This window comes from Drosophila persimilis, unplaced genomic scaffold (genome assembly GCF_003286085.1).
Source record: "Drosophila persimilis strain 14011-0111.01,24,50 unplaced genomic scaffold, DperRS2 tig00000520-arrow-pilon, whole genome shotgun sequence".
NCBI lineage: Eukaryota > Metazoa > Arthropoda > Insecta > Diptera > Drosophilidae > Drosophila > Drosophila persimilis.
Window position 1 is genome coordinate 4216222 of NW_020825317.1, and position 26311 is coordinate 4242532.

The 26311-nt window shown below is 48.8% G+C and overlaps 2 protein-coding genes across 2 annotated transcripts in view; one reads left to right on the top strand and one right to left on the bottom strand.

Annotated features, from left to right (window-relative positions):
• The window catches only part of LOC6596653, an 84195-nt gene that overhangs the window by 50397 nt on the left and 7487 nt on the right, over positions 1-26311 (bottom strand). Inside the window, exon 2 of the mRNA XM_002021955.2 lies at positions 16700-16778. The gene's annotated coding sequence lies outside the window, so the exon portion shown is untranslated. The remainder of the gene's footprint in view (positions 1-16699; positions 16779-26311) is intronic.
• On the top strand, positions 7618-9833 carry LOC6596686. Its single transcript, XM_002021953.2, has 2 exons — positions 7618-9266; positions 9332-9833. The coding sequence occupies exons 1-2, from the start codon at positions 7754-7756 to the stop codon at positions 9745-9747; spliced, it is 1929 nt and encodes a 642-aa protein (XP_002021989.1). The 5' UTR covers positions 7618-7753; the 3' UTR covers positions 9748-9833.

Genomic DNA, 26311 nt, shown 5'->3' on the forward strand with positions numbered 1-26311 from the left:
CGTTTCGCCTCGCGCGACACGCATTTTCAGAGTTTATTAAATACGTCTCTCGCGAGTCACGAGTGCGAGTCGCGACGCCACGCAATGCTTGCCCTTGGCTCATCGGCAGGGGACGGGATGGCCAGGCGTGGGAGCGTGGGAGCGGGGGAGCGGTGGAGCGGGTGGCTTGAGGTAATGACTGCAGGCGGACCGAAGGCAGGCGCGTGTTAATGTTTGGTCTTCAATTTGGCTTCGATTATTCGTTGGGCGTTTGGGGGCAAAGGGGGACCTTCGAGTCAATATTTACCCAAAACACAAATACGCGTACGAGTGGCACACTGAAGGTCGCCCCCATGGCCCCGAAGGCCTCAAGCGCGGAATGAATTTTGAGACGAAGATATCGGATTGGTGTTGAACAGCGATTGGGGGTCGATTGAGGTGCGATTCTTCTTCAGAGAAAGAATCGCACGTTCGTTGAATACAATTGATTCGCTTCGAAAATGTTCCATACAGAGACCATAAGGGGTTTATTTTTATTTAAAAAAAGAATACAAATACTATCGAATATGTCATCCTATCGGTTTGCACACCTCCATAGCATCCGGTACCCGTGTCAATCCGTGAATGTCTCCCACTGCCTGTCTCAATAAATTTAAGGGTATTAAGTGCAGCGATTCCTATATTTTCCACTCTCTTTCTACACTCCCGCTCTCGCCGATAAACATGTTCGATAATAGCACTCATCGATACAGGACACACAAGAGCACACACCCCCAAAGCATGTTAGAATGTCATAAAATGCCTTTTGACACTTGCAGACACCGAAATCCGACTGTGCCCCGTCTCTCCCTCACACGTACTCCCCTCGATCTCCTTCTCTGTCCATTCGCTCTCAGCCTCCCCGGTGGCTGGTTTGACGTTTGGCTGCTGCTGAAATGTCAGCAAAATTTTAACTGGCAATTTGCAACAGAGCGCGAACTTGCCACAGCCCCACCCGCCTGCTCCACCCGCCTTGTTCCGTAGTCCTCCCCGTCCCCGAATGCCCCCACGCATTCGTACCCAAATGGGAATCCCCATCGTCTGCGCCGTCTGTCTGCCACTTTCCCCCACTCTCCGTCGCGTCTCGCATCTCCCTCTGCTGTTATTGTTGTTCTCATGTTGCATGCAACGAGGCACAATATGTTGCCCACCTACCCCATGTCCTACTACTTCGTATCCCCCCCCCCCCCACCCCCTTACCCCTCTGCCCATTCCAACGGCCGTCTAGGCGCCTCTTTTGGGCCGCCACTTGAGTTTTTGGCTTTGCTTTTGTTTCACTCGCTCCCTCTCTCACTCGCACCCTCCTCTCGTGTGGCAAGTGTGGCAAGCATTTACGGGAATGGTGTCAAAATAATTTGGGTTGTCATTTGTTTCCCCTGCCACACCCCCCTATCGCCCTTCTGACGCTTTCTGCTGAAGGTAAAAGTGTTTTTGTTTTTAGCTCTTTTTTTTGGTCAGCGAAAAGGCAGAGGCGTGTGGGCGATGGGGGCGCTTGTGGGTCAAGAGGTATGCCATATGGGGTTAGGGGGGGTCCAAGGGTCCGCAGAGGCCTCTAATATTTTCTTTCTGAATTACCAATAGGAAAAAATCGAATAAAGAAGCGAAGGAAAAAGGAAAAGAAGGGGGAAGGGGGAAGGGAAAGAGGCTTGAACGGGGGGAGTGAAAGGGTCAGTGGAACGGACCTATATATTCCACAAAATCCAAAAAGAAAAATATGGAAAATGTGTGGACAAAATGTACAAAATGTACAAAATTATTCAACTTTTTGGCTCTTTTATTTGAAATTTGAATCCAAGTTTCAATTTACTTTTCGACTTTCCTGAGACTTTTTCCATCTTCAGTTTTTGTGTGCAGTTTTTTTGAATCCTCATAAATCATTCCATAGAAGAAAGCCATCCTCTGATTGATGCTCCATCGAATGAATCGCTTAAATGTCACTTTGGAGCCAGCAAGGAACCAAGAGGCAATCCCCTCAAAGACCCAAGGAATCTGCCAGCCCCTCCCCCGCCACTCTTCCTCCCCTCGCCTCTGGCCCGACACATCGCCCAAACATCGTCGGGGGCATCATCATCGTCGTTCTCCCTTTGTTTGTTTGCTAATAGCTTGTTAGCCATTTCAAAAACAATTTTCTTACTTACAAATTCCAACAACAAAAGCAGGCAACAGAATGGGGCACAGGGAGCAACAACAGGCATTAGACGACAGCAACATGTGTAGACCATAACTTTCACTCCTCCAGCCACTCTGCCTTCTCCCCCCTCTGCCTTCTCCCCCTCTCCCCCTCTCTGTCGTTCTCTCTCTCTCTCTTTGCTCTGCCATAATTCAAAAGAATAAAAACCGGAGAGAGAAGGGCGAAGGCTCTGCCATGACAATCGGGATACCCTCTAAGGAGTGATAGAGAGCTCTTCTTCATTCGAGGAGTACCTATTTTGGAAGGGAGAAGGAATGCTCTCCAGGGAGATAATGGCGATGCCTAGAAAATCAGGTTTTTGTTGCTTCTTCTGGCACTTGTTCTCCTCGTGCTTTGGGTCCTTTCTTGCGGAAATGTCCCTGGAACTGTACTCTCTGTATAGAAGATCGAAAAGGAATCGTTTCTATGGCATAATTTTGGAAAAATCCCATCATACCCTTCATCTAACGTCGTAAAGAGGAAAAATGGATGGAAATCAGCGAGGAGCAGGAGCAGGAGTAGGAGAAGGGGCCGGAGCAGACAGAAGGCATTGGTTGAGGCAGGTTACAGGTTTTTGGGGCACACGCACACATATCGACAGGTCGTGCCATTCATTTTCAGGTAACAAACAACGCCCCAGCCTCCCCAAAGCCTCACCCATGGAAAACTTGTGCCCCATAAAAAAAGTTTCAAGGGAAATCGTAAGGAGAATATCATTCATACGACAGGTGGCAGTGGCACATCCACAAAGGGAATGGGAAGGGTAATGGGAATGGGAATGGGGGACTGGTTCTGGCTAGAAAATTTATTGGAGATTAGAAGGAAAGACCGGGGGGAGAGAGATGCAAAGGCAGACCCAAATTCTGTAAAAGAGAGCCAGTAATATTTAAAGGTAATATATACAAAGGATCTTCAAACTATGATCTATTCAAGAGCCATCCCCAAAGAGAAAACCCTGAAAAGATGGTAATTAAATGGGGATTACATTCAAATACCATTCCACTATCAGACAGAGCCTTGGGGAATATACAAACATATCCCCAACAAGTACGTCGGAAAAACATGTTTTTTGAATAAAGATCTTGAAGAGTGGCAAAGAAAGAGAATCCTTAGAGCTGTGGAAATCCTTGTTTTCGTTATTTCTTTGCTGATTTCCGTCGATCTTTCTTTCCTCCTTTGGATCCAAGGATCTTTCAGATTTCTATGACAATTATAAATATTTATTGTATAATTAATGTAATGAGAAAATTCATCAGATCAAAAATCCATTTCCATCCAGCCTTTTCTGCACAGTTTGTTGCATGCCCCCCCTTCCCATATTTCCATAATATTTAAAGACACAAAAGAAGGGGTTTTGCTCTTGCCTCCTCCCACGCCCATCGGCGCCCTGCCTTTGACTCTGAATCTGGGACTCTTCTGACAGGTTTCCACCCCCTCCTGCTCCTCCTCCTGTTGTTGTTTTTCGACTGGAAAAGCCAGGCTGTTACACATTATCCTCGTCGGTCCTCATGCTATTGTTTTTGTCCTTCCTGGTACTCTGCCTCAACTTTTGTAGCAAGTTTTTGTCGCTTTGTGTCGCCTTTTGTTTCGCTTTCAACCCCTTTTTTGTTGTCCTTTTTTGGGGGGTGGGAGCCCTCCGCTCGCCTCCCCCACGGGGGCGGGGCCTGTGTTAATGGGAAATTAAAATTCACTTAACAACATTCCAGCACTTGCCACATGACACCACCACTTGCAGCATGCCGCATGCCGCATGCCACTTTAGTTTCTAAATTTTTAATTTTAAAATTTCATTTCGTTTTCAATTTTGTATTCAAATGCCACCAAACACTTGTTAAGAATTTATGGATGCCGCAGACACGGGGCATGCGGCAAGCTCATGCGATTTGCATCCTGGCGGAAGGATATTCCACATGGCGAACGGGTTGCCTGGTTAATAATAAATAAATAGAAGCAAAAACAATCAGTCGGAAGGGACCGGGGAAAGCACCGAGCAGCGCCGTGGCAAGTACCCTGCAAAAATGTACCCCGGGGAAGTCTTTCCTCAGATATTGGCAGAAGGAAGAGGCCAAAGGGTGATCCTGGAATACCGGGAGGGATCCCCAATCTTCGGGTTCCATCGATTACAGGGGCTTTTTGGAAAATAGATCCATGTTTTAATGAAAGTAAATTCCATTCGTTTTCCCTCAGAAAGAGATCGCAGACGGAGAAAAGTGCATGCCGAAAGGCCATGCAAATGCTCTGCCCGTTCCGTGATTCCTTTTCCATTCCTTGGGGACTTGCTTCTTAAAAGCTTCTTGTGGCACTACCGTGCCCGTGCCCGTGCCCTGCCTTCTGCCCCCCGCCTGGGTATTGGGGGAGGGGCAGAGCTTGCTCGAATTGAAATCAATTAAAAATCAATCAACTCAAATGTAGTGAAAAACAATTTTTAATTGAAAAGTGCAGAGACGAGTGGCCCGGGAAGAGAGCCCCAGGAGGCAGCAAGCACTCACCTGAAGAGACACAGGCAGGAGGCAGGCGGCAGGAGGCAGGAGGCAGGGAGAGTCCTGCTGCTGAGTGCTTCCACTGCCTGGGAGTTCAAGTGGCTTTCCACACACACACACAGACACACAAACACACGGACACACAGAGACAGACAGACAGATAGACAGACAGAAGTGGAAAGTGCATGAATATTTTATGAAGATAAATAAGGATAAAAACTTCAAACGACCACAAAAAGTGGGATGTGCAGGATGTGCAGGCAGCAGACCACAGCAGGACATCGGACACTGGACACTGGACATCGGACACTGGAGAGGAGCAGGGAGCAGCCAGAGAAGGACTCTCCATTCAAGAGCAATGGCATTTGGCATTTAAGTATTTTTTGCATTTTACAAAAAACCAATTGAAACAGAAATCAAAAAGCTGCACTTTCCGCTCCCGGAACTAGTTCCGCATCGCTCCTCCTCTCGCTCTCCCCGGAACCGCTTTGATTCACAGATTGAAAAGTTTTCACTTATGCAACAGAGGGGCAGGGGGGGCAGGCGGGGCAGGAGGCAGCAGCATATGGACCGTGCAACCGCTAATGTTGCAAGCAGAACAACTTTTGCCGGACCGCTGTGGACAATCGGCAGGGCTCTCATTTCGCAGAACACCAAAGAACCCCAAAAGATCCCTATTCCAATTTAATTCCCTTGCAAAACACCTCCTCCGCCCACACCATGAGTACCCATACTTAAAATCGCTTCGATTTAAACATAAATATACATTAGACTTGCCGAAATTATATTTAATTCGAATTTAAGGAAATAATTCATTCAATTATGAAACATATTTCAGGGCTCTCGTGGCCAATAAATTGGTAAACATTTCAAAGTCCAAGTGGACTTGTGGCCTGTACCTACTGTACCTACTAGGCTACCGTATCCTCAAAGCATTTTGGAAAAGACTGCTCTTTTAATGAATTTTGTCCATGACCATCGCCATCGCCGTCGCCGTCGCCATTGCATTTTGAGAGCTCCAAAAGCTGTCCGTCTGAAAGGCCAAACAGAACCGAAGGCAAACAAACAGCAGAACGGAACAACGGGAGGAACGCCAAACTCATTTCAAAGCTATTAGGAGGAGCAGGGGAACCACAGCGGAAAATAAAGTGGGGCTTGCAGCAGCCACAGCCACTCGGTGGCGCCTCCCGCAAAGAAAATTGAACAAATAAATGAAGTTCTGTTCTCGGAATTTTTTCACAGTACATTTACAGGATACTTAACGCAGAGAAAAAAGCCAAAGGACTGTCCGTCGATGGCCGCCAAGGAAAGTCCTTCCGTAGATACCCTATGGATCCACTCGAATACTCAGTCTCTTCGATCTTCGATTCAATACTTAGCATTTACTGTCAGGAATCAATGAAAATCCCTTGCTCTAGCCATCTATTTGCCTTTGCCGCAAGACTCGACAGGAAGGAACTCTGGCGAGTGCTGGCATCTCAAGAGGCTCTACTCTGGCCTCCCCGGATGCACTGCTAACATTTACTCGTAGTATTTTATGGCGATTCTGAAAGCAACCCACACTTTTATCCGATCAAAGTACTCCTGTTCTCGTGGGGCCTTAATCGGAATTCTAGACTTCACGCGAGCATCTCTCGGATCATCAAAGAACTCCGTTCTAGGCCGTGCTCCTGCCACTCCGCTCGTTATCTTTCTGTAAGAGCCGTTCATGCGTTAGGTCCTCCCCAACGGAGGAGCACCCTGCCCTTTTCCTCCATCTTTTTGTGTGTGTTTGACCAACAGGGCGAGCCTACCCCCCTCGACACTCGAATGTAATGTCGCATGTCATTAGAAATGTACTCTGAGACGAGAGCAGAGGGAGCCCCGTAGAGAGAGGAGGAGACTGCGGAGTAAAAGTGCGTAAAGCAACCTACATATGCCCTCTCTCTCTGTCCATCTTTTCTCTTTCACAGTTTCTTTCACTCTCTGTTTGTCTGTCCCTCTTTTTGGTTTCCATTGTAGGCGGCTTTGGGTCATTAGGTGACGCCTGTCCATCCATCCACTGGCGGGGAGAGGGGTCGGAGGGGCACGAAACGTAATTAGTCGACGACTGAGACGCAGGCGATGACATCGAAACATGTAAAGTGGAGCGCTCCACTGACCCAACGAGAGCCATGGCCCACTCTCTCTCCCATCCCCCCATCCCCCCATCCCCCACCACCCCTTCATCACCTTCTCCCCACTGGCTGCTCCTCGCCTTCCTCCCTCTTTCGGGCCGCTCTTTATGGCCATTGATGAGAGCCAAAGAGTCTTGGGCTACAAAAAGTTGGTAATTAAGATGTTTGTGCTGACAGACAGACAGACGGACGGACGGAGGGACGGAGGGACAGGGAGAGAGAAGGAGACCCAGAGAGCAGGGAGAATGGAGAATGGACGGGTATATGGGGTTGTCTCTGGTTTAAGTTTTTAGGGGAAAGAAAAGGCCAAAGAACCAAAGAACGGGGTTGGAGGCATTCGTAAATTGAGTTGACTTCTCTCTCCTGGAAGTTAAGAACTTGTTTAATTAGATTTTATCATTATAATCAACTCAAACAGTGGCGACACGCGACCTGAGACCTGAGACCCCTCAAGAGCCCCAACCTCTTGTCCTTTGGCTTGTCCTTTGCTCTTTTCCGCTGCTGATTGCCCCAGAGAGTACACTAGACGCCCGTCGTTCTGTAGAACAGGTCCAGAAGATCCAATGGGACATTTATGGCTTCAAATGATCTGGAACATATATAGTTTTCGGGGTCGGAAACGCTTCCTTTGGGTAATATTTTGTGACATTCGTTCGCATCAAAAAAATCGATTCCCTTGTGGGAAAATTTGTAAAGTAAAACCCCGCATAGTATCTGTATCATTTTGTGTCTGCTTTTTGGCATGTTCAGACCCATTTTTCAGTTTACAACAAAACTAAAAAGAGGCTCCTCAAACAGAGACAGAGATCGAAAAAAGGAAAAGCAACAGGAACCGCAACCGAAACCGAAACCGAAACAGAGACGGGAGACGGGAGACTGTTACTCTGTGATACTGTGATACCGCGGACAGCATTGGAACCTGTGATACGATGGATACGCGTTCGTGGGATGAAAAGGTGTGGCAGCTGCTATCAAAGGAAGATCCCAACCACCCCATGGAAAAGCTGGACGACCAGGTCGAGCCAGAGTTTTTTGACGACGTCTCCGAGAACGAAGAGTCCTTGGGAGAGCCTTCGCCAACCACAATTGCTGAAGAGGCACTGCGTGCGCTGGATGAAAAGTTCCGGCAGCTGCTATCAAAGGAAGATCCCAACCACCCTATGGAAAAACTGGACGAGGTCGAGCCTGAGCCGTTTGAAGACGTCTCCGAGAAGGAAGAGCCCTTGGGGGCAGCCACAAATGCTGAAGAGGCACTGCTGCAACGCGAGGATTTGTGCCCGAAAGCCTCCGAGTCCATGCTACAGAAGCTCTTCAATCGACAGGACTTCCGGAAGGTCCTTGGCAGCCACCTGAAGGCCCTGGATGAGACCAGCTCGCACGAGGACGAAGTGGAAGTGGTCAACGCACGCCGCAAGCGTCGGAAGCAGGGCTTCTTCGACGTCCTCTGGTGCTTTGAGCACCTAATGGAGGCGGAGATTGAGGCCAGCGGCGGAGCCCGCACCGAAGCGGATGTCCTCCTCGAAGTCCTGGACGATCTTCGCAGGCTGCGGGTTCAAGTCCAGAGCCATTCTCCCGATGGCGGCAGCACATCAGTTATGGAATTGAAGCGCGCGTTTCTTAAGGCATTCCAAGAGTTTGCGGACATCTATCATGTCACCGCGGACACCGCGACCGTCCCGAAGGTGATAGCGGTCGAGGACCTGCCGCTGAACCGCTATCTGCGGTTCAGGAGCCGGGAATCGCAGACCCTGGTGAAGGGGACGAGCATGGAGCATCTACCCAAGCCGGGCAAAGGGCAGTCCCTGCAGAATCCGACGGAGAACGTTTCTGCCTGCAGCGTCGTGCCCCGAGTCCTTCGTTCAAACACCACCCAGGCGGCTCGGAAGTGGTGCAAGAAGAAGCCTCCAGTGGAGACAAGGATAAGGTTCCTTCCATACTGCCGTAGTCCCCGCCGGGGATCCGCTGAGCCTGCAATGGATCTTCCGGGTCATCGCGGAGGCCAGAGGTTTTTCTTCCCGTTTGGGGCTACTGGCCCAAAGAAGGGGCAGGAAACCTCTTCTCAGGATTGGCCGGCACTGGAGGCTCCTCCCGGCAATAGCGTTTGCCTGACGGAGCCTCTCCCAGAGAGCCACATCCCGGATCCTGACGAAGCCGAAGCAAAGATCATGCCAGCAGAGAGCTCCGAGATCGAGCACGCGGAGCAGGCGATCTCCCAGCCACAGCCCGAGACCATGCCTGCACAGACCTGTGCACCAGCAGAAGAACAGGACTGTCCCCGTCAAAAGGAGGTGCAGAAGGCACCGCAGATGCAGCCTCCACAGCCTCCACAGGAGACAAGGCAGCACTTTTTTCCAGTCTGCCACTCCCCTCGGGTTGCCTCATTGTCGCCCGACCTCCTGGAGAAAGCCGTCGAGAAGGAGGCACCGCCAGAGATGATGCCAGGTAAGCCTTTCATCCCCTTGGGCTCCCCTTGATCCAAAGTCTAACGCTGTAACCTATGACGCCAGAATGCGGCCATGAGGAAGACCAGGATATCCCCGAACAGACGGAGGTCAAGACCATGACGCCCCAGGTCCCGATAGTGCTCCCTCCAGGGGATGGCACTCCACAATCGATATTCGAGAGCACGCAGTCCTTGGTGCCTCAAGGCTGCGAGAAGAAGGAAGAGAAGGAGATCGAAGTGGAAAGATCTGGAAATCAGCTGTTGCCAGAGGCGATGATACAGATCGCTCGCTGGGCGACCTTTTCGATACCGATTCCGAAGTCCGACGTTGACCAGCTGCTGCTTCTGGTGCCTCTGGCTTGCCTGCAACAGGAGACGGTGGCGGCGGCGGCTGAGGAGGAGTCGGGGATCGCCCCACTGAACACCCTTCTCAGTGCTGCCGGTTGCGCCGACGACTCCCGCGCCGACTGCGAGAATTAGCAGCTTCGGGTCCCCATTTCGTTGATTTTCAATATATTAATTGTTAATTTTCCTGTTCAGAAGTTATATATTTTTTAAAGCAAAGAAAAAACCAAAAAACAAAGAATAAAAGAAAAATACAAAAAAATTAATAAAATAAAAATAAAGATAAAAGACATTTCGATTCATATTCATATTTAGCGAAGGACTCCGAAGGACTCCCGCAGAGGAAAGCGAGGAAAGGCTCATACGATTTGTGCTCAGTGTATTGCCTCTGTTGTGTCTTCTTCACACATGAACATGAAAACTGCACTGCTACCATAGCCATCTCTATGCAACAGGCAGTAGGATGCATCCATGAATGGATGACAGGAGTAAAAGCCCTGATATCTGTAGACCCAAATAAACACCGAAAACTCCAGGGCTAAACATCCATTTGGTTGGAAATCCTTCCTCCTGTAAGAAGAGGTCCAAAAGGGTGTGCACCTCCGCAAGGCCCACGGTCGAGTACAGTGATCAGTAGGAACTGATCGCATCTCCTCTAGCCAACTGCTGCACTCGTTTGCGGGAGAGCGAGAGACTCGCTCAGAGTGGATCCAAAGCGACGAGAGCGAGAGAGAGAGAGACACACGTCGAGCGTGTTTCTCTGCGACGGCGAGTGCGGGTAAAAGAGACAAATATAGACAAGAATATGTATTTATACCTTTTGGGGTCGGAAAACTGTCGCCACAAGTCCAGTACACCCCTACACTGGGGGGCAAGCCGAGCCCCGCTTTGCTCCTTTCTCGTGCTCAAGCCACAAACCCGCGATGGGCCGCGATTTTTCAAGAACTAACGAGATACATTTGTATCTGTGAAGATATAACAGTGAGACATGAACATTCTTGAAATATATATACAAATAATAATATTTTCGAGCTGTCGTTGGGAACGGGATGGCCCCTCCATCTCTCCTTTGTTCCACTAAAATCCGACTTTGGGATCCTTTTTGGTGGATAATTTAGCTTGACTTCAAAACTATTTCCATCTTTATCGACGGGCCTTTTCTCTCGAGTGGAATTTTGTGTGTGTTTATGCCTGATTTTCCCCCCCCCCACGGAATTCATTGTGGCTCCCGCACCTCCCGTTGGCCAATCAATTTCTGAATGCCAGCAACAATGTGACTTGAGCGCATTTCGTTGCCGATTCTGTTGCATATTTGCAACTGTGAGTTGCATGCCACACCCTATGGCCGCCCCCATGTGGCAGAAAAGAGTGTTAACAATAAAAAACCAAGTGGGGCCACGCAAAGAGAAGCACGTTCTCTATTCAGAGAGTGCCGAGTGGGGGATACTTTACTCTCCAACAAAAAATCTCTCTAGCAGATGCTGAAAGGCTCCACGGGAACGCAGCAGGGCGGGGCACAGGCGCCTCCAATTCCAATTCCATTTCCAATCCCGATTCCGACTCCGATTCCGATTCCGATTGTGATGCCAAATCCTTTTTCCCATTTAGGACTCATTGAAGCGTAGGGGATACATATATTGTACACATTTATTTTGGGGCGTTTTTAGTGTGTTTAGTTCTGGTAAATATTTAATACCTGAAAAATGAAATATTCACAGAGTGATTTGACCCACCCACGCCACCACCCGACCACCCAACCACTCAACCACTCAACCGTCCAACCCATCAGCAACACAATTTCATTTATAATTCAACATTTTGTGGCCGTCTTTAAAGGCAACGAGGGGGTAGGGGAATATTTAATTGAGAGATTTTGGGGGCTCAAGAGCCACATTTTATAGAAATACAATAAGCGAAAGGCTCCGAAGAGCCTTACAAAAGAGCCTCCTTCTATCGATGATTCCTTAAAAGTATGTGTATTAAATCACCTTAATTATTAATTATTATTAGTTAATTTAAAATAATCAACCACCAAATTATTTTTCTTAATTAAAAATAAAATAATAATAAAATAATAAATCAAATAATAATAATAGTAATAGTAAAAATAAAAATAAATACTAATAATAAAAAATAATAATGAATAATGTAATATAATAATAAATAATAATAAAATAAAGTGTTTTCTTTTTTAATTAAATAAAATAATAAATATAATAATTATAATAAATATAATAATTATAATAAATAAGAATAATAAAATAACTAAATAAAATAAAATAATAAATAAAAATTAATAAAAAATATTTAAAAATAAAAAATAATTATTTGTGATTCCATCGAATATTGGAGAATTTCTGACACATTGCTGTATAAATAAACCAAGAAAACAGCTTTAAAGCAATATTAAATGAAAAGCAAATCATTTTTTAGGGAAATTATCCGTCTTGCGATAAATCCATGATCCATCCATGATCCATGGACTCGAGGGTCGGTGTCCTCCAGAACTTAATAGAGGAAACAGATTCTGTTCCAAAGAGTAGCCACTCCTCGGCTCATTATTTTCATCGCTTAAAATACATGGAGTTTCTGTCAGTGCAGCAGGCAATCCAAGCCCCCCTCCCCCCTCCCCCCACAGCTCCTTTAGCCAGAACTGTGATGCGCTTCAATTACTCAAGCAGTCAATGCCACACACAGAACAAGCTCTGTTGCTGCTGTTACAGCAACTTGCCACACAAAAGGAAATGAAGAGGCAAGAGGCAAGAGGCAAGAGGCAGGCGGCAGGAGGCAGGAACATTGAACGCTGGAGTGGCAGAGTCGACAGAGAGCGAGAGAGCCTTGTGTACTTATTTTTAAACGTATTAAGGAAGCGACGGCACTAAGGAGACGACAAGGAGTTTCCTCCCCTCTCCTCTGTCCCGTCTGGGGCCGTTGAATAAATGATGCACGTGCAACGCGCAAAGGATGGAGAGGAGACGCAAATGATATCGACATTGAGTTGCCATATCCGTCTCTCGCATGCCACATGGCTTTAATGCATCACGACGCAGGGGATTGGCGGAAGGGATTGACAGAGGAAAATCCGTTTACTTATGCATTCCCGCGACAAGCCGATAGTATATCGCCGCTAAATAAGTTTATACCGATAGCATATCAATGGACACCGATGGTAAATAAACATAAGCCGGTCGATGTAAATGAACGAATGATTTATTATCCGACGCATTTTATTTTGTAATTATTTAGACCAACAAAATCAGAAGCAAATATCTCACTTTAAGACTTAAAGGGAGGGCGTGATTTCCCACGAAAGAAAAGACTATCGATAGTCCGCGGACCGCAATCATTCGATAAAAAAAACGCCATACATTCCTAAAATATCGCCATTGCATATCGATAAATAGCGGGGCCATACATAGGCCCATATGGCCCTTAGTTATCCGGATTGGAGGCCAGGACCGGTGGCCCCCTGTGAGAGGGCCGGCCGGTTGCAGGTCATCTCACCTCCAGGGTTTCGATGACCCCAGGGCTCATCAAATTTCCTACAGCTGTCCCGATTGGTGATGCCAACAGTCTGGACGGCAGTCTTTGCTTTCCATCGCTTAGCAGTGTTCTAATAGCGACAGGCACGTTCTCAGTTCTTCTGTTCACTGCCTCGTTTCGTTCGGTGCCTCGGTGGCTGGGAACCCAATGAATCCGCACTGATTTTGTCATGCTTTGGGTGTCTAGTGCCGCCCTGCCACTGACCACGGACGACTGCATGGATCTTAACGGATCGGCGCTTGCCTGTCGTATAACAAATCCATGCACACCGATAACATGTCTATATACATTGATAATGTATCGATAGATATCGGTATCCGTTTCGTTCGTAATTGGCGGGCTCCGATCGACCGATTATTACTACACAGAGAAGGGGGAAGGAGGAGTTCCACCAGGGAGCTCACGGACCCTCGAAAGTCGGGAGAAAGATCGGCCCCTGGACATCTCTTCCCCCACCCCCCCGCCAGGAAAGTCCTTCCTTTTGTGGCGAAATGCAACACGGGAGCAAGTTTTCATTCCGCTGAACAGATTTCGGCCAGCATTACAGCCACAGCCACAGACATGCCTTTTTCTTTGGCAAAAGTTTAGATGCCCCTCCACTTCCCTCCAGTTCCGTCCGCCTTTTGGTCCTTTTCCGTTGTGGCTGCATTCCCTCCTGTCGAATCCGTAGCTGGACGCAAATTTATGACTGTCAAAAAAACCCCTGCGTGGGGCACGTGGGGCACGTGGGGCGCGGGAAAACTTGAACTCTGAAAAAAGTGTTAAGAGTCCCAGAGTCCACGGCTGCAGCGTTCTGTATCGGGTTTCCCACTGTTTTTGCCTTTTCCAAAAACAGAAATTTTAAGCTTTGACACTTCTCCGCCCCCCCCCCCCCTGCCACCTCCTGCCAGCCCGCGAAGCAGAAGAAGCTGCCACACAAAAAATGTTGCATAATTTATGGACAGCCACCCCCCTACCCCCCCACAACAATCTCAAAAGAACAGAACAGAACAGAACAGGGGGGGGGACTTCTAATAAGGGCGGAGGGTAGTGGGGACGCCAAAGGATGCCTAAAGGCTTACTGGAAGGACATCTTGATTCTTGGGAGTGCCGCTCCACCGTTCGCAGTGCAGTGCCGATCCATTCGCTGGTTTCCGAGCCAGGAAAACCAGGAACCCATTGAGTACTTTAATCCAGGAACAGGAGCTCCTCATCAGGACTCCCGAGCTTCCGTGTGCGAAAAGCCGCTTTAGCTAACTCGATGCTGGATCCATCAATTAACTCGAGACCTCCCCAGTCGGCGGGCGGAACGGGGGAAACGGGGAGCAGGCAACAACAGCTGTCGATTCCTCTCAGGACACACAATAACACAGCAGCCCAAAAGGACCACAGACAGACAGGAAGACGGACGGAGGGAGGGCTCGTCAACGCATTGAAATCAAAACCACAAAACCCATCAAGACAGTTTTTAATGACGCCACGAACAGGCGGAACCCGGAGAGCCATCATCCTCCGAAGCGTCGTTCCTCAATCCCTAAATCCCCAATCCTCGTCCTGTCTGCGGTTCCATCGTTGAAGGGCAGGGGGGCACTCCCCGTCCCCCGTCACCCGTCCCCCGTCCCCCGTCGAATGAATACCAGTTTGTACCTCGGAAACATTTTTGAAAATGAAACAAATGCAAATTGTTGTCATTCAACGATGTCGCCGCACCAGAGACACGGCCTGCCCCCTGGCCCCTGCCATCCCCTGTCAGCCCCTGTAGTGTGCTCCGCCATTAATCCGGGCAGCACGAAGAGCAGGAGCAGCCCCAGAGACAGCAGCCATAAGCCGGCAATAGGTTAGAGGGATACCCTGCAGCTTCTCTTCTTCGTCGATTGATGGGGCGTTTTCTTTATCTGCAGCTCCATAAAATACGGGCAGGACTAGGACCCCTTAAACGGAATCGCTTGATTGGTTGTTCCATCACAGATGGGCACTATATCTATAGATCAAACATCTCTTGCAGCTTGCCAGATACCAGGCTCATATCTTCACAATCGTAGACGCCACAGCTGTTTAAACTTTGCCGCTTTGGAATCGAAGAATTGCTTTGAGGACGGTTCCATCCAACATGGAACATATCACGTGTTTTAGATGGTTTAAATCTATAAACTCTCATGATTTGGAATATGTTCAACCGATTTCCATGATTCGGAATCTCTTCATCTATAATCCTATTCAAAATCAGGCTCATATCTTCACACTTGCCCGCCCGCGGGTACTCTCCAACGGATATACCCTCTAAGTCCGGGCTGCGATTGCAGGGTACAGCTGCGACATCGAGGACGCATGATTTTGCGGTGTTTTGTGTGTTTATTAATGCGGCTGCCGGAGTAGCTTTTAATTAGCATGTTGTCTGCGGCCGCAATTACCTTCCTTCTGCCCGACTGCCCGACTGCTGCTCCCGTCGGAGGCTTATCTTCTCCATGTTTTTGGGGGTTTTTCAATGGCTTTTTGGTTGACTGCTGCTGCCGCAACACTCAGGTGGCATGCAGCGCACACTCGCCCGTATAGTTTCGAGGGTTTCCCCCCTGATTAGCTCTCAATAGATGGGCCGGGGGGAGGGCAGGCAGTCAGAACTGGCTTAAAGTGGCTTAGGGCCCTCCCCCACCCTCCGGGAGGCTCCCCCGAGAGTGACTGCAAATAGGCTGAGATACAGATACATAGCAGCACGGATACACGGATACACGGATACACAGATACAGTCTCCCTTTGGAGCAGAGCTCCAAACTTTTGAGAACAGGGCTTAAGCGATTGGCTTCGTTAGCGATTGAATGGTTGAATGGTTGAATGGCTGAAAGATTGAGGAGCGAAAAGAGTTGCAAAATGCCACAAAAAATTAGGAGGAAAATGTATCGTTCTGTGTGGAGCTTTGAAATAATCGCAAAAGGATGCTCCCAAATACCTCTGTATTTGCTTCCCCTGTGCCACGCACCTTGCAGAAGTGCCCCTCTGTTTGTTAGCTGCTGCCCGGTGAGGCCCTGTGTCTTGTGGACCCTAAGAAGGCCACGGAAAGTGCAATGTACATCTGTGGCACACCCTTGCCACCGATTGGAGTCTCATTCCGTGCCAATTAGACGGCACGCAGGCGCATGACACAGAAGACTGCGAGCCAGACGAAGGAGGAGGCCTGGAGTGGGAGGGCGAGTACCACGATTATTAGTGGCATAAAGTGTTGACTGCTTGCCTCTCGTGGGGCAGTGGCGCAGTTGTTTTTGCACGACACACACACACACACACACACGCGATACTCGTATTTTCCTTCATTATTATTTCTTGGCACGCGATCTGACAAGTTAGACGACTTTTTGCAGGGGTTTCTAGTCGCTTGGACTTTGTAGCTGTCGCCCATTGCGCCCATCGCCTTGGCTGTCGTGTGTTTTTCTCTCTCTGATTTACATCGAATCGAATGTGCGCCCGTTGTTGCCTCTTTTCTTGGGGGGTGGGGTGTTGGCCCCTTCTCGGCCGCAGACGATGTCGTCTGGGGTATACATAGATTTAGAAATTACAGTGGTTGATGGCTTACTTGCAATTAGTTTGTGCACAACACGACTCCGGTTGCTGTTCCTCGATAATGGGCCCGATTCGCTCGTTCTCCCACCGATCTGCAAGAACAACAATAGTTATTATCGATACCATTAAAAGAACAGATAGACCACCTCCCGCCCACTGGAGGGGAATGCGAATCAATCCGACACCCCCCCTAAAAAATCAAAGAACTACAAGAACTCCCTGGGCGGGTGGGGCCGCGGCTTATCGCGGAACATGGTCGCAGAACGTTATGTTAGGGGCTCCCTAATCGCCAGACGACGCGCTGGATGGATGGATGGATGGCCCAAAAGATAAGAGATATCACGGGTGTTTTTGCTTATCGTCTGCGGATTTTTCCGTTCGAAATGCGATGGAAGCGATCTCTCCGCAGCAAAGATGGATCCATTGCAGGAAATACTGCCACACGTTAATCCGCTGGCATCTGGTAACCCGTGGCCTTGGGCTTCTACGACAGCTGAGAGGCCTATTTCCAGACGAAATCTTATCATTCTACGAATGGGGAAATCTTATCTCGGCGCAACGAAATGCGGCCCCGAAAAAAATCCTAGTCGGAAAAAAAGAGAGAAGGGGCGGTAGGCGGGAGGCGTGGAGGCCCAGACATTAGATTTTCTGCTCCAAATACGCTTTTCACAATTTTCACACAGAGATGGAGATGGCGATGGCGATGGCGGTGGCGGTGGCGGTGGGAGAGACTTTTCATTTTTATTTTTTGTTTTTTCTATGTGTGCGCAATGTTTGTTAGCAGAGCGTGCATCCCATACACACACACACACACACACACACACACAGAGATGTATCTGCACATACATATGTCTAGATACATGGTCTGGCAGTCAGTCAGCGGAGCCACTGGGCCTCCACTCCACTCCACTTCACACATTTCGCATTCGTGGGTTGTTTATTGTGTTTTGGAAAAAGTGAAAATTGCATTTTCATTTTTTCGCTGTTTTCCTTTCTCATTTTTTGTTTGTTTGTTTTTTGTTGTGTTTCTAATGCAGCAGCGAAAATTAATTCCGAAAATTCGCACTCCAAGAGCACAGGAGCACCCACTCCTAATTGGCTTTTGATGGCGAAACGGTACGGAGGGAACGATGGAATCGAACAAGGAATGAAACGAAACAGACGCGTTGAACAACCGAACGATGGAAAAGAAATATATCAGCAGAAGAACGTTTGAAATGGAACAAAAACCGGGGGAGGAACGTTGATATATGGCTATTCAGTGGCACATTACACATTTGGTCAGGGGAACGCCTGAATGGTGCCCCATTCCGCAGAGGAACACCTTAATGGACAGCAGGCACAGAGGCACGTGCAGAGGCTTTCATTTCACACCACAGTCGGCCTTTGATAGCGAAACGGTACGGAGGGAACGATGGAATTGGACAAGGAAAGATACGAAACAGACGCGTTGAACAACCGAACGATGGAAAGGAAACAGATAAGCAGAAGAACGTTGGAAATGGAACAAAAAGGGGTAGGGGGGGACGTTGATATCTGGCTATTCAGTGGCACATTACACATTTGGTCAGGGGAACGCCTGAATGGTGCCCCATTCCGCAGAGGAACACCTTAATGGACAGCAGGCACAGAGGCACGTGCAGAGGCTTTCATTTCACACCACAGTCGGCCTTTGATAGCGAAACGGTACGGAGGGAACGATGGAATTGGACAAGGAAAGATACGAAACAGACGCGTTGAACAACCGAACGATGGAAAGGAAACAGATAAGCAGAAGAACGTTGGAAATGGAACAAAAAGGGGTAGGGGGGGACGTTGATATCTGGCTATTCAGTGGAACATTACACATTTGGTCAGACACAGAGGCACGTGCAAAGGCTTTCATTTCGTTCCATTTCAATACCGATCCATTCCGTTCATATGCATTTCCAGTCAAATCAAATCCTGTGTCACGAATCCATATGGATACGCTTTTCGGGTCATTCTATCATCCATCGTTGCACTCACGATTCCTTATTGCTTTCCATTCCACCATTCCCCAGGCTGGTTCGATTGCAATTCCAGCGTTCCGAAGCAGTATCCGCTTATTCCATTGTTCTACTTCATTCCAATCCCGTTCATTTTGCCCTTAGATCCTTGTATCAATCATCGTTCGCTCATTCCCCATCCGATTCAGACACATTCCACGTTCTACTTCATGTTCATTCCATTCCATACGATTTCATTCAATTGCATTCATTAGCATTATCCCTCCCTCCAGCCATTGTTATATCGATACGTCCTCATGTACACACATATAGCGCGGTATATGATGATGATGATCCCTATATCATGATGCCACCATCTACCCCGTTCCCTGCTCCTCCGTGCGCGCCATTTTCTCTTCTTGTTGCGTGGAAAATCGCATTGAAAAATGGAAAGTTTTTTGCGTTAATTTCAAATGATTATTAACACGATTATCATCGGGCGGGCGGGGCCTTCGGTGGGGCCTTCGGTGGGGCCTTCGGGAGGGGGGGCGTTTGGTAGGGCGGTGGGGCGTTCGGGTTTCTCGTTTCTCGTTTTGTCGATTGCTGTTTTTGTGGGTTTTTTTTTTATTTTTCGGTTGGGGGAAAATCTATTTCCCTCCAGTGTTCATTCAGTCGATTGTTTTTCGGCGGGGGGCGGCGAAGGGGGGAAGCTCTGTTGAAAGCGATGACATCTAATTAATTTTCAATGCCCTGTGATGGCTGCCGCTGCCCCTCCTGCCTGCTGGCGTCTCACTTTGGTGCTACCACATGTGTGGGTTCGACATTTGCTGCAGTTTTAATTAAGTGTTTAATTAATGATGAGGCATTCAACATTCAACATTCAACATTCAACGTTCAACGTTCAGCAGAATGGTGCACAAGCGATAGCGATATGCGGGGACTGCAATTGAAACTGCAATTTCCATGGAACGGCAGAGGGAAAGGGGAAATGGAAATGGAAATGGGGGATTCTCTTAATTGAAGTGGGAGTCGGTAATTTCCAGAGACACATACATACGGTATCAATAGACGGGAGTTCATTGGCCATTGGCCATTGCCCATTGGCCACAAAAGCCACACAAAAGTGATCTCCAAATGTGGCAGAGTCCCCAGGATTCCATCTTTAATTCTTCCCATAGAAATGGGACATTCGCACGCAACAGATATCTTTCCCTTCTGTTTCTATTTCCTGGAGCATCCAGACCAAAAATCTCCCATCTGAGACCATTATCCATCGATCTATCGTGTGTTCAATGCAAAAGAAACCTCCGATTCCACTATTTATGCATTGATTCATGGGATGCCATTCCTGGGATGCCCATCCGAACAATCGGATAAAATAGAGTAAATATTCGGGTTTCACATACAAAGAAAATAAATAAAATAACCTCAATTTGTGGGTTATATTTTATTTAAATACGAAGTTAATGGTCAAGTGTAAGGGAAAGCACTTTCTTTCTTCAGACTCGGCGCAAATAAATTTTTCAGATTTTTAAATCTGGTTGAATCGTGCCTTTTTTCTCTGGGTGTAGCAAGTCTCGTTATTCTTTTCGCTAAATATCTCTCAAAATTCTCTTACAATTCGCTACTTAATTAGATATTAAATTATTAATCATTTAAGAGACCCTTGACCACCGAAATGCGAGTTGGTAAACCCTTCTCAAGACTCCAAGGCCCAGATTTGTACTGCATTCTGCATTCCTTGCCCCTCATTTGTCCTCCCGTTCCGCCCTGCTTTTCTTGTAAAACATTATCGCTATGCCCCCCCCTGGTTGGCTTCTTTATCCCGCCCCTCGGCGGTGCATGAATCCCCTAAAATCCTGAAACTCATATGAAAAATATGAAAAAAATGTACTCCCTGATGTGATTCCCTCCTTGCCTTCGCTCCGCGTCCCCCGCCGACTCTTTACTTATGCAATTACAGGCACATACATCCCCCCTCCCCCGCACACAAATGCCCCCCTCCACCCCCACACACATCTCCACGCCCGTTCTATAAAAAAGAGAGAATCGCAATCGGAGGCTGTTTATCTTTTGAGTCCTTCCGTTCCGCCTTCCGTTTCGGGGAGGTCTCCAAGGGGTAGGGGGTGTGGTTGAAGAAAAGGTCGTGTGGCCTTGCCCTAGGACCCACATACACATGTGTGTGTGGCAGAATTTTTCATTTACATTTTCAATAATATTTCCTTGGCCTTGACTTTGGCCCCACGGGGCGATTGTGTGTGTGTGTGTGTGAGGGTGTGTGAAGGGTCTGAGGGGATGGTCTGAGGGGAGGGTGTGAGAGAGCGGGTCTCATTGCCAAAACATTTATTTATTATGGCCCTTCGTAATCGTTTAAGGACGCAGGAAAGAAAAGGAGGAGGGCAAAGAAGGACAAACAGAACGAAAAGAATGGAAATTATTCAATGGTTCCAATGGGAGATTCATGGCCCAAGTGGCAGTGCCAGATAGACACAATCGGAGTGGGGAAAGGCGTGCGTGAGTCCAGAAAACAAAGGAAATCGAAATATTTGCTGGCCCAGCGACACCCTTGGATACCCTATCCTTCGATTTGGGGCATTCCCCCCGCTCCCTCCTTAGAGATCTCTCCATCAGTCTCCCTGCAGAGCCACCAGAAGAGGGGCTACCCCTCTACTGGCTCTCCACAGATATTCCTCGTTTCCAACCCAAAAAGATACTTGTGTGCATCTTGTATCTGCCGAAAGAGTATCTTTGATGGGTGGAGTAGATGCCAGAAGGCAGGCCTTTGTGCCATTCTCAATTCTTATGGATTATCATTCGATTTATGGATCTATGGGCATTTCGCCCTCTCTGTAATTATCGGCCTCTCAAATGTGGAGCACAGATCTATGTGGCATGGGGCATGGGGCATGGCGCATGGGGCGCAGGCTTTTGCTTCAGGTTTTTCCAGAATCCAAAGAACCCGCGAAACCAGTTCCAGAAACCAAGAAAACGGAAACGCAAACCCCCAACTGATGGATGGATGGATTGGGGCAGACAGCTCTCTCGCCTCTTGGAGGCACAAACCGGTTCTCTCTGTCGCCTGTCGCCTGTCGCCTGTGTGTGTGTGTATGGAGGGGGGCGTGGCAGTGGGGTGGCATGTAATAAATGACAAAAAATACAGGAAAAAAGCAGCATTTCTTCTTCCTTGGCGATTTATCAAAAAAGGCGACAAATCTCGAAAGCCGAAGCCAAATTCCCCGCTCAATCGGAATCCCCCTCGGGGGACCCCACAGGCGACTCCTGGGCGGAAGGACACAACAGTCGGCTGACAGAAGTGTGTCCCAGTGTCCAGCAAATGCAAATTATTCATAAAATATACCTCCTGGAGGAGCACAGAAGGAGAGGGAGGGGCCAGCAGGCAGGAGGCAGGAGGCAGGACTCTGGGGGGACACATGTTTTGTGGCAGAAAAGGCAGAAAACAAACATAAAACACACACACAACAAATTAATGTTGAAAGTGTGTCGGGTCTGTCCTTCCGCGGGGCAGCAGGGGACCGAGGGCGAGGGCGAGGGCGAGGACGAGGGACCCCGGAGCTGACCCCAGCTGAGCCCCAATCCGCATTCGAATCCAAAATCCGAAATCCTTCCACCATTTGACGCCTGACGCCTGCGGTCTGTGGCCCCTGGCCCATGCCCCATTGACCCTCTCTCTCTCTCTGCCCCCCCCCTGCCCCTCTGCGTTGATAAGCCGCTTAAATGTTTGTTGCAGCATAAATATGTTGGAAAAGAGGTGAAAAGAGGAGGGGGAGAAGATGAGAAAGAGCGAGAGGAAAAAGAGGTGAAGCGGTGGGGATGGAGGGGGAGAGAGGGTGCTCCTTAGAATGCCATAAGACGGGGGGCGGCAGATGCAAATGATTATTTTTATAATCGATAAATAATTTGGTTTCAGCTTTTATCGATTGCTCGATCTCTTCTTTCAGTCACAATTCGATTTCGATTGCCTCCCATTTTGCATATCGATATCGATAATTTATCCATTGCAAAATCGAATATCGATAGCGCTCATTTTCAGGATTATGGTGGATTTTCCACTCCCCTTCAATCTCTACTTTTCAGTCACAGATCAATTTCGATTTCCATTCTCGTTGGTTATCGATTCCAATCGAAGTCTATCGGTTTGAGTATGTGATCGATTACCGCCTGGGAGAAACGTCCCACCCCCCCACCAAAGGAGCAGATTGCATTTGTGGCGAGCCTTCTGTCTGCTGCCACATGCCACCTCCTCCGTCTCGTCTCTCGTCTCCCGTCTCGCGTCTCGCTCTCTCTCCCCACGCTCTTCTTCCTCTGCCGCTTGTCGCTTTTGACATTTTTCTAAGGTGCAGCGGGTGGCTGTGGGGGCTGTGGGGGGAGGATCAGAGGCAGCGTCGGAGGAGGATTCGACTCTGTGGCAAAGGAGTGCCAAAAGTTGTTTGTTTGGGCCATAAATCCGTTGTTGTTGTTGTTGTTGTTGTTGCTGTTGTTGTTGTTTCGTCTTGCCACAAACTCTGGGCCGTATGGCAGGAGGCAAAGGATTGTGGCAGCAGCGGCAGGACAAGGGGCAGGGGACGCCTGTTGCGGTTTTGATTTTCTGTTTACATTTAGCATTTGGCCAAAAATCGAACTGACAAACGAGAGGCACGAGGCAGGGGGCAGGGGCACCCATTGTTGGTTGCAAATTAAACGTTTTGCGTTCGGAGCTCGTTCGTGCCACAGTCCCGCCCCCCAGGTGCCCCTTGCTGCCCTCCACTCCTCTTCGTGCCGCATTATGTGCAATGAAAAGTAAAAGTTTTCTGCCAAATTTGTTTGCTGCTGAAACGTTAAAGTGAGCGCAAAAGATGATGGATGGACGGAGGCACGGAGGCACGGAGGCACGGAGGGAAGAGTGGATGGACAGAGCGAATGTCACAAAAAAGGGACAAGAAAGAAGCATTGGATACCCTACAGCATACCATTTGAATACACCCTGTATTCAAGGCATTTCCGACCCCATAGAGACGCCCAGCATCTAAAGACGATTCGATCTAGCCGTCTGTCCGTCTCTGTATAAGAGCTACAAGGCCATTCGTTTTGGTTATCGATATCGATAACTTTTACATTTGTTATCGATAAGTCGGAGAATCGGTAAATTGTGCAATCTCTACATTCACCCACACAAAACTATTTGCAGTGCCTTATTCACTTGTTATCGATAACTATCGAAAATTCGATTGGTGATCAGTTTTGTGTTTCAATCTCCACTTTTCAGCTAAAGATTTTGTCACTTGCAACACTTTAGGCTATCGCGATGCTTCCCTCTTTGCTCATCGATAGTTCAGTTATCGTTACAGGGTATCGTTGTGCATTGTGCAACGATGGGGTGGCGAAAAGCCACCCATTCCGCACCTCCCCCGCAAAAAGACAATAAAAACGGAGAACCGAAGACCAAACGAAAATTTCGTGCCTTCAAAAAACTAGAGCCAAAGCGGGGCCCAAGACTCGCACATTGCCACATCCCAGAGATACTGCGACATCCGAGAGATACGAATGGGAGTGCGGCGCGAAGACAGATATGAATAAACATATTCACAAATGTATCGCGAGTGCATAAATTATGTCCGAAAACAAACGAAAGATTTCGTTTTATGGGTCGCTGACCATTTGGCCTTTCGGACCAGACCACTCATTTTCGTGGCTCTCGGCTTGGTAATTAAGCGGCAAACGCATCTGTTGTGGGGCACGTGTGTGGCAGGCATGCGGCGGACCGGGCCCAGCCAATCGGTTGGCTGGGCTCTCAGGTCAGGGCTGGGTCTTCTGCGGGCAGAAGATGCGCTCAAGCGATGAGGAGAAACGATCTTCGAGATACATATTTACATTTCTATCTTTCTGCAGAGAATCCTGCCACGATTCCCTTTCTCTCTCCAGAGTATCTTTGGGATACTCCCACCATACTCCATTCCCCCCACTTTCTGCCTCTCCACTTGGGGTGGTGGCGGGGGGGGGTCTCCACTTCATTGCATAAGCCCGAACGTCGCACACTCATCCTCCACTCCCTCGTCCACTTCTCCTCCCCCTCGCCGATGACAATTTTCATCGAAAGAAAGAGAGACGATCGATTGTCTGGAAGCCAGACCCTGGGATCGCCACGGAACGAGCGCTGGAATGTGGCAAGGGGAGCGGCAGGCGAGAGATGGAAGGTGGGAAAATACTAAGGAAATCATGAAATTTTATAACCGCCAATCGATGGGTTCATGCAATTTTCATTCGAGAAACTCGAGAGACGAAAGAGAGACGAAAAAGACACGACAGGGAGAGGGAGAGGGAGGGAGGGAGAGTCGAAGCCACATTGTGGGTGCAGTGGGTGCGGCAGAGGGGGGGGTCAGGTGTGGGATGGTCATATTTTTGTGTTCCAAAGAAAAAGAAAAAACGAAACGAAAATGAAGGGAAAAAGGAGAAGGAGAAGGAAAAGGAGAGGCCGAAGAAGAGGGGGAGGGATAGTCGCGCTCTTCAAAACGGTTTTGCTTCATTGCACAAAAAAGGTTGAAGCGCCTCGGTTCCCCTCCCGCACCCCCACCCCCACCCCCTCTCGCGGGGCATCTCCCACTCACTCTCTCTCTCTCTCTGTCCCTAGCTTCTCCGCGGTTTTTTTCTCCCCGTGTACTGCTTCTGCCGCCTCTTCCTTCCACTTCGAGTGCGCTTTCCCCATCTCTATCGATGCCTCTGTGCTGCTGCAACTAAATGAGGCATGAGCTCTCCAGCTGCAGCTTGCCATTCGCTGCTGTGTGTTGTCGAGGGAATATTCACGCTATATTTGCGGCAGTCTTCGCCTCCCCCTCCCCCTCCATCTCCATCTCCCAGTCCCTGCCCCACAATCCATTAGGATACAAGCAGTGGCAGATCCTGGGTATCCCTCTAGTCGTGGCACCCAGTGCTGCCCAAGGGGCGGAGGGGGCGACAGCAGGGGTTGACAAATTCTAGGAGCCCAAAATAGGAGCGGCTCCAAGCGCTGCAGCCCCGTCATCGGGGGATACGAGATGGATGCAAAAGTATTCGCCAATAATCGAAATATGTCGATGAGAATTGGAGGCTTAGCTGTTGCCAGCGGGAGCGGGAGCGGGCACGGGGGCGTGGCACGGTGAAAATTGAATGCAAAAACGGGAGAAAAGTGGGAGAAAAACGGGGCACAAGCGTAGAAGCTGCAGGCATCAAAAAAAATGCAGCGAATATTTTGAATATTTTCACGTGCATTTGCATAAACGCGAGAGAGGGGGAGAGAGGGGGGCGGGATAGGGCTTGTGGCACAGTGCCGTTGACAAGCCTTCGGGAGTGGGAGTGGGAGTGGCAGCAGCACCGAACGGGGGCCATGGGGGAAAAGCAAAAAGCTTTTTTGGCAATTTGCCTTCAAATCGCTTCTTTTTTTCGCCAAGTGGCGGCACCGCAGAACCACGGCCCCAACGCCACAGGCTGGGCTAGGATCCACCGCCACAGGACACGCAACGGGGCAACAGCACAAGGGGCAAAGAATTTTCACGTTAATAAACAAGAGAGAGAGAAAGAGAGGAAAGGAAACCTCTCTTCGGGGCCATGCCTCGTTTATCTTCTTTCGGGCTTTCGGCTGGGTGGCGGGGGGCGGGGGGGGGAACCGGTTCTTAAAACCGGCCTCA

Excerpts from the sequence above, each read along its gene's own strand:
- LOC6596686 (XM_002021953.2), top strand. The coding sequence starts at position 7,754 with ATGGATACGCGTTCGTGGGATGAAAAGGTGTGGCAGCTGCTATCAAAG. Across the intron at positions 9,267-9,331 it reads ACCGCCAGAGATGATGCCAG|AATGCGGCCATGAGGAAGAC; the intron begins GTAAGCCTTTCA and ends CTATGACGCCAG.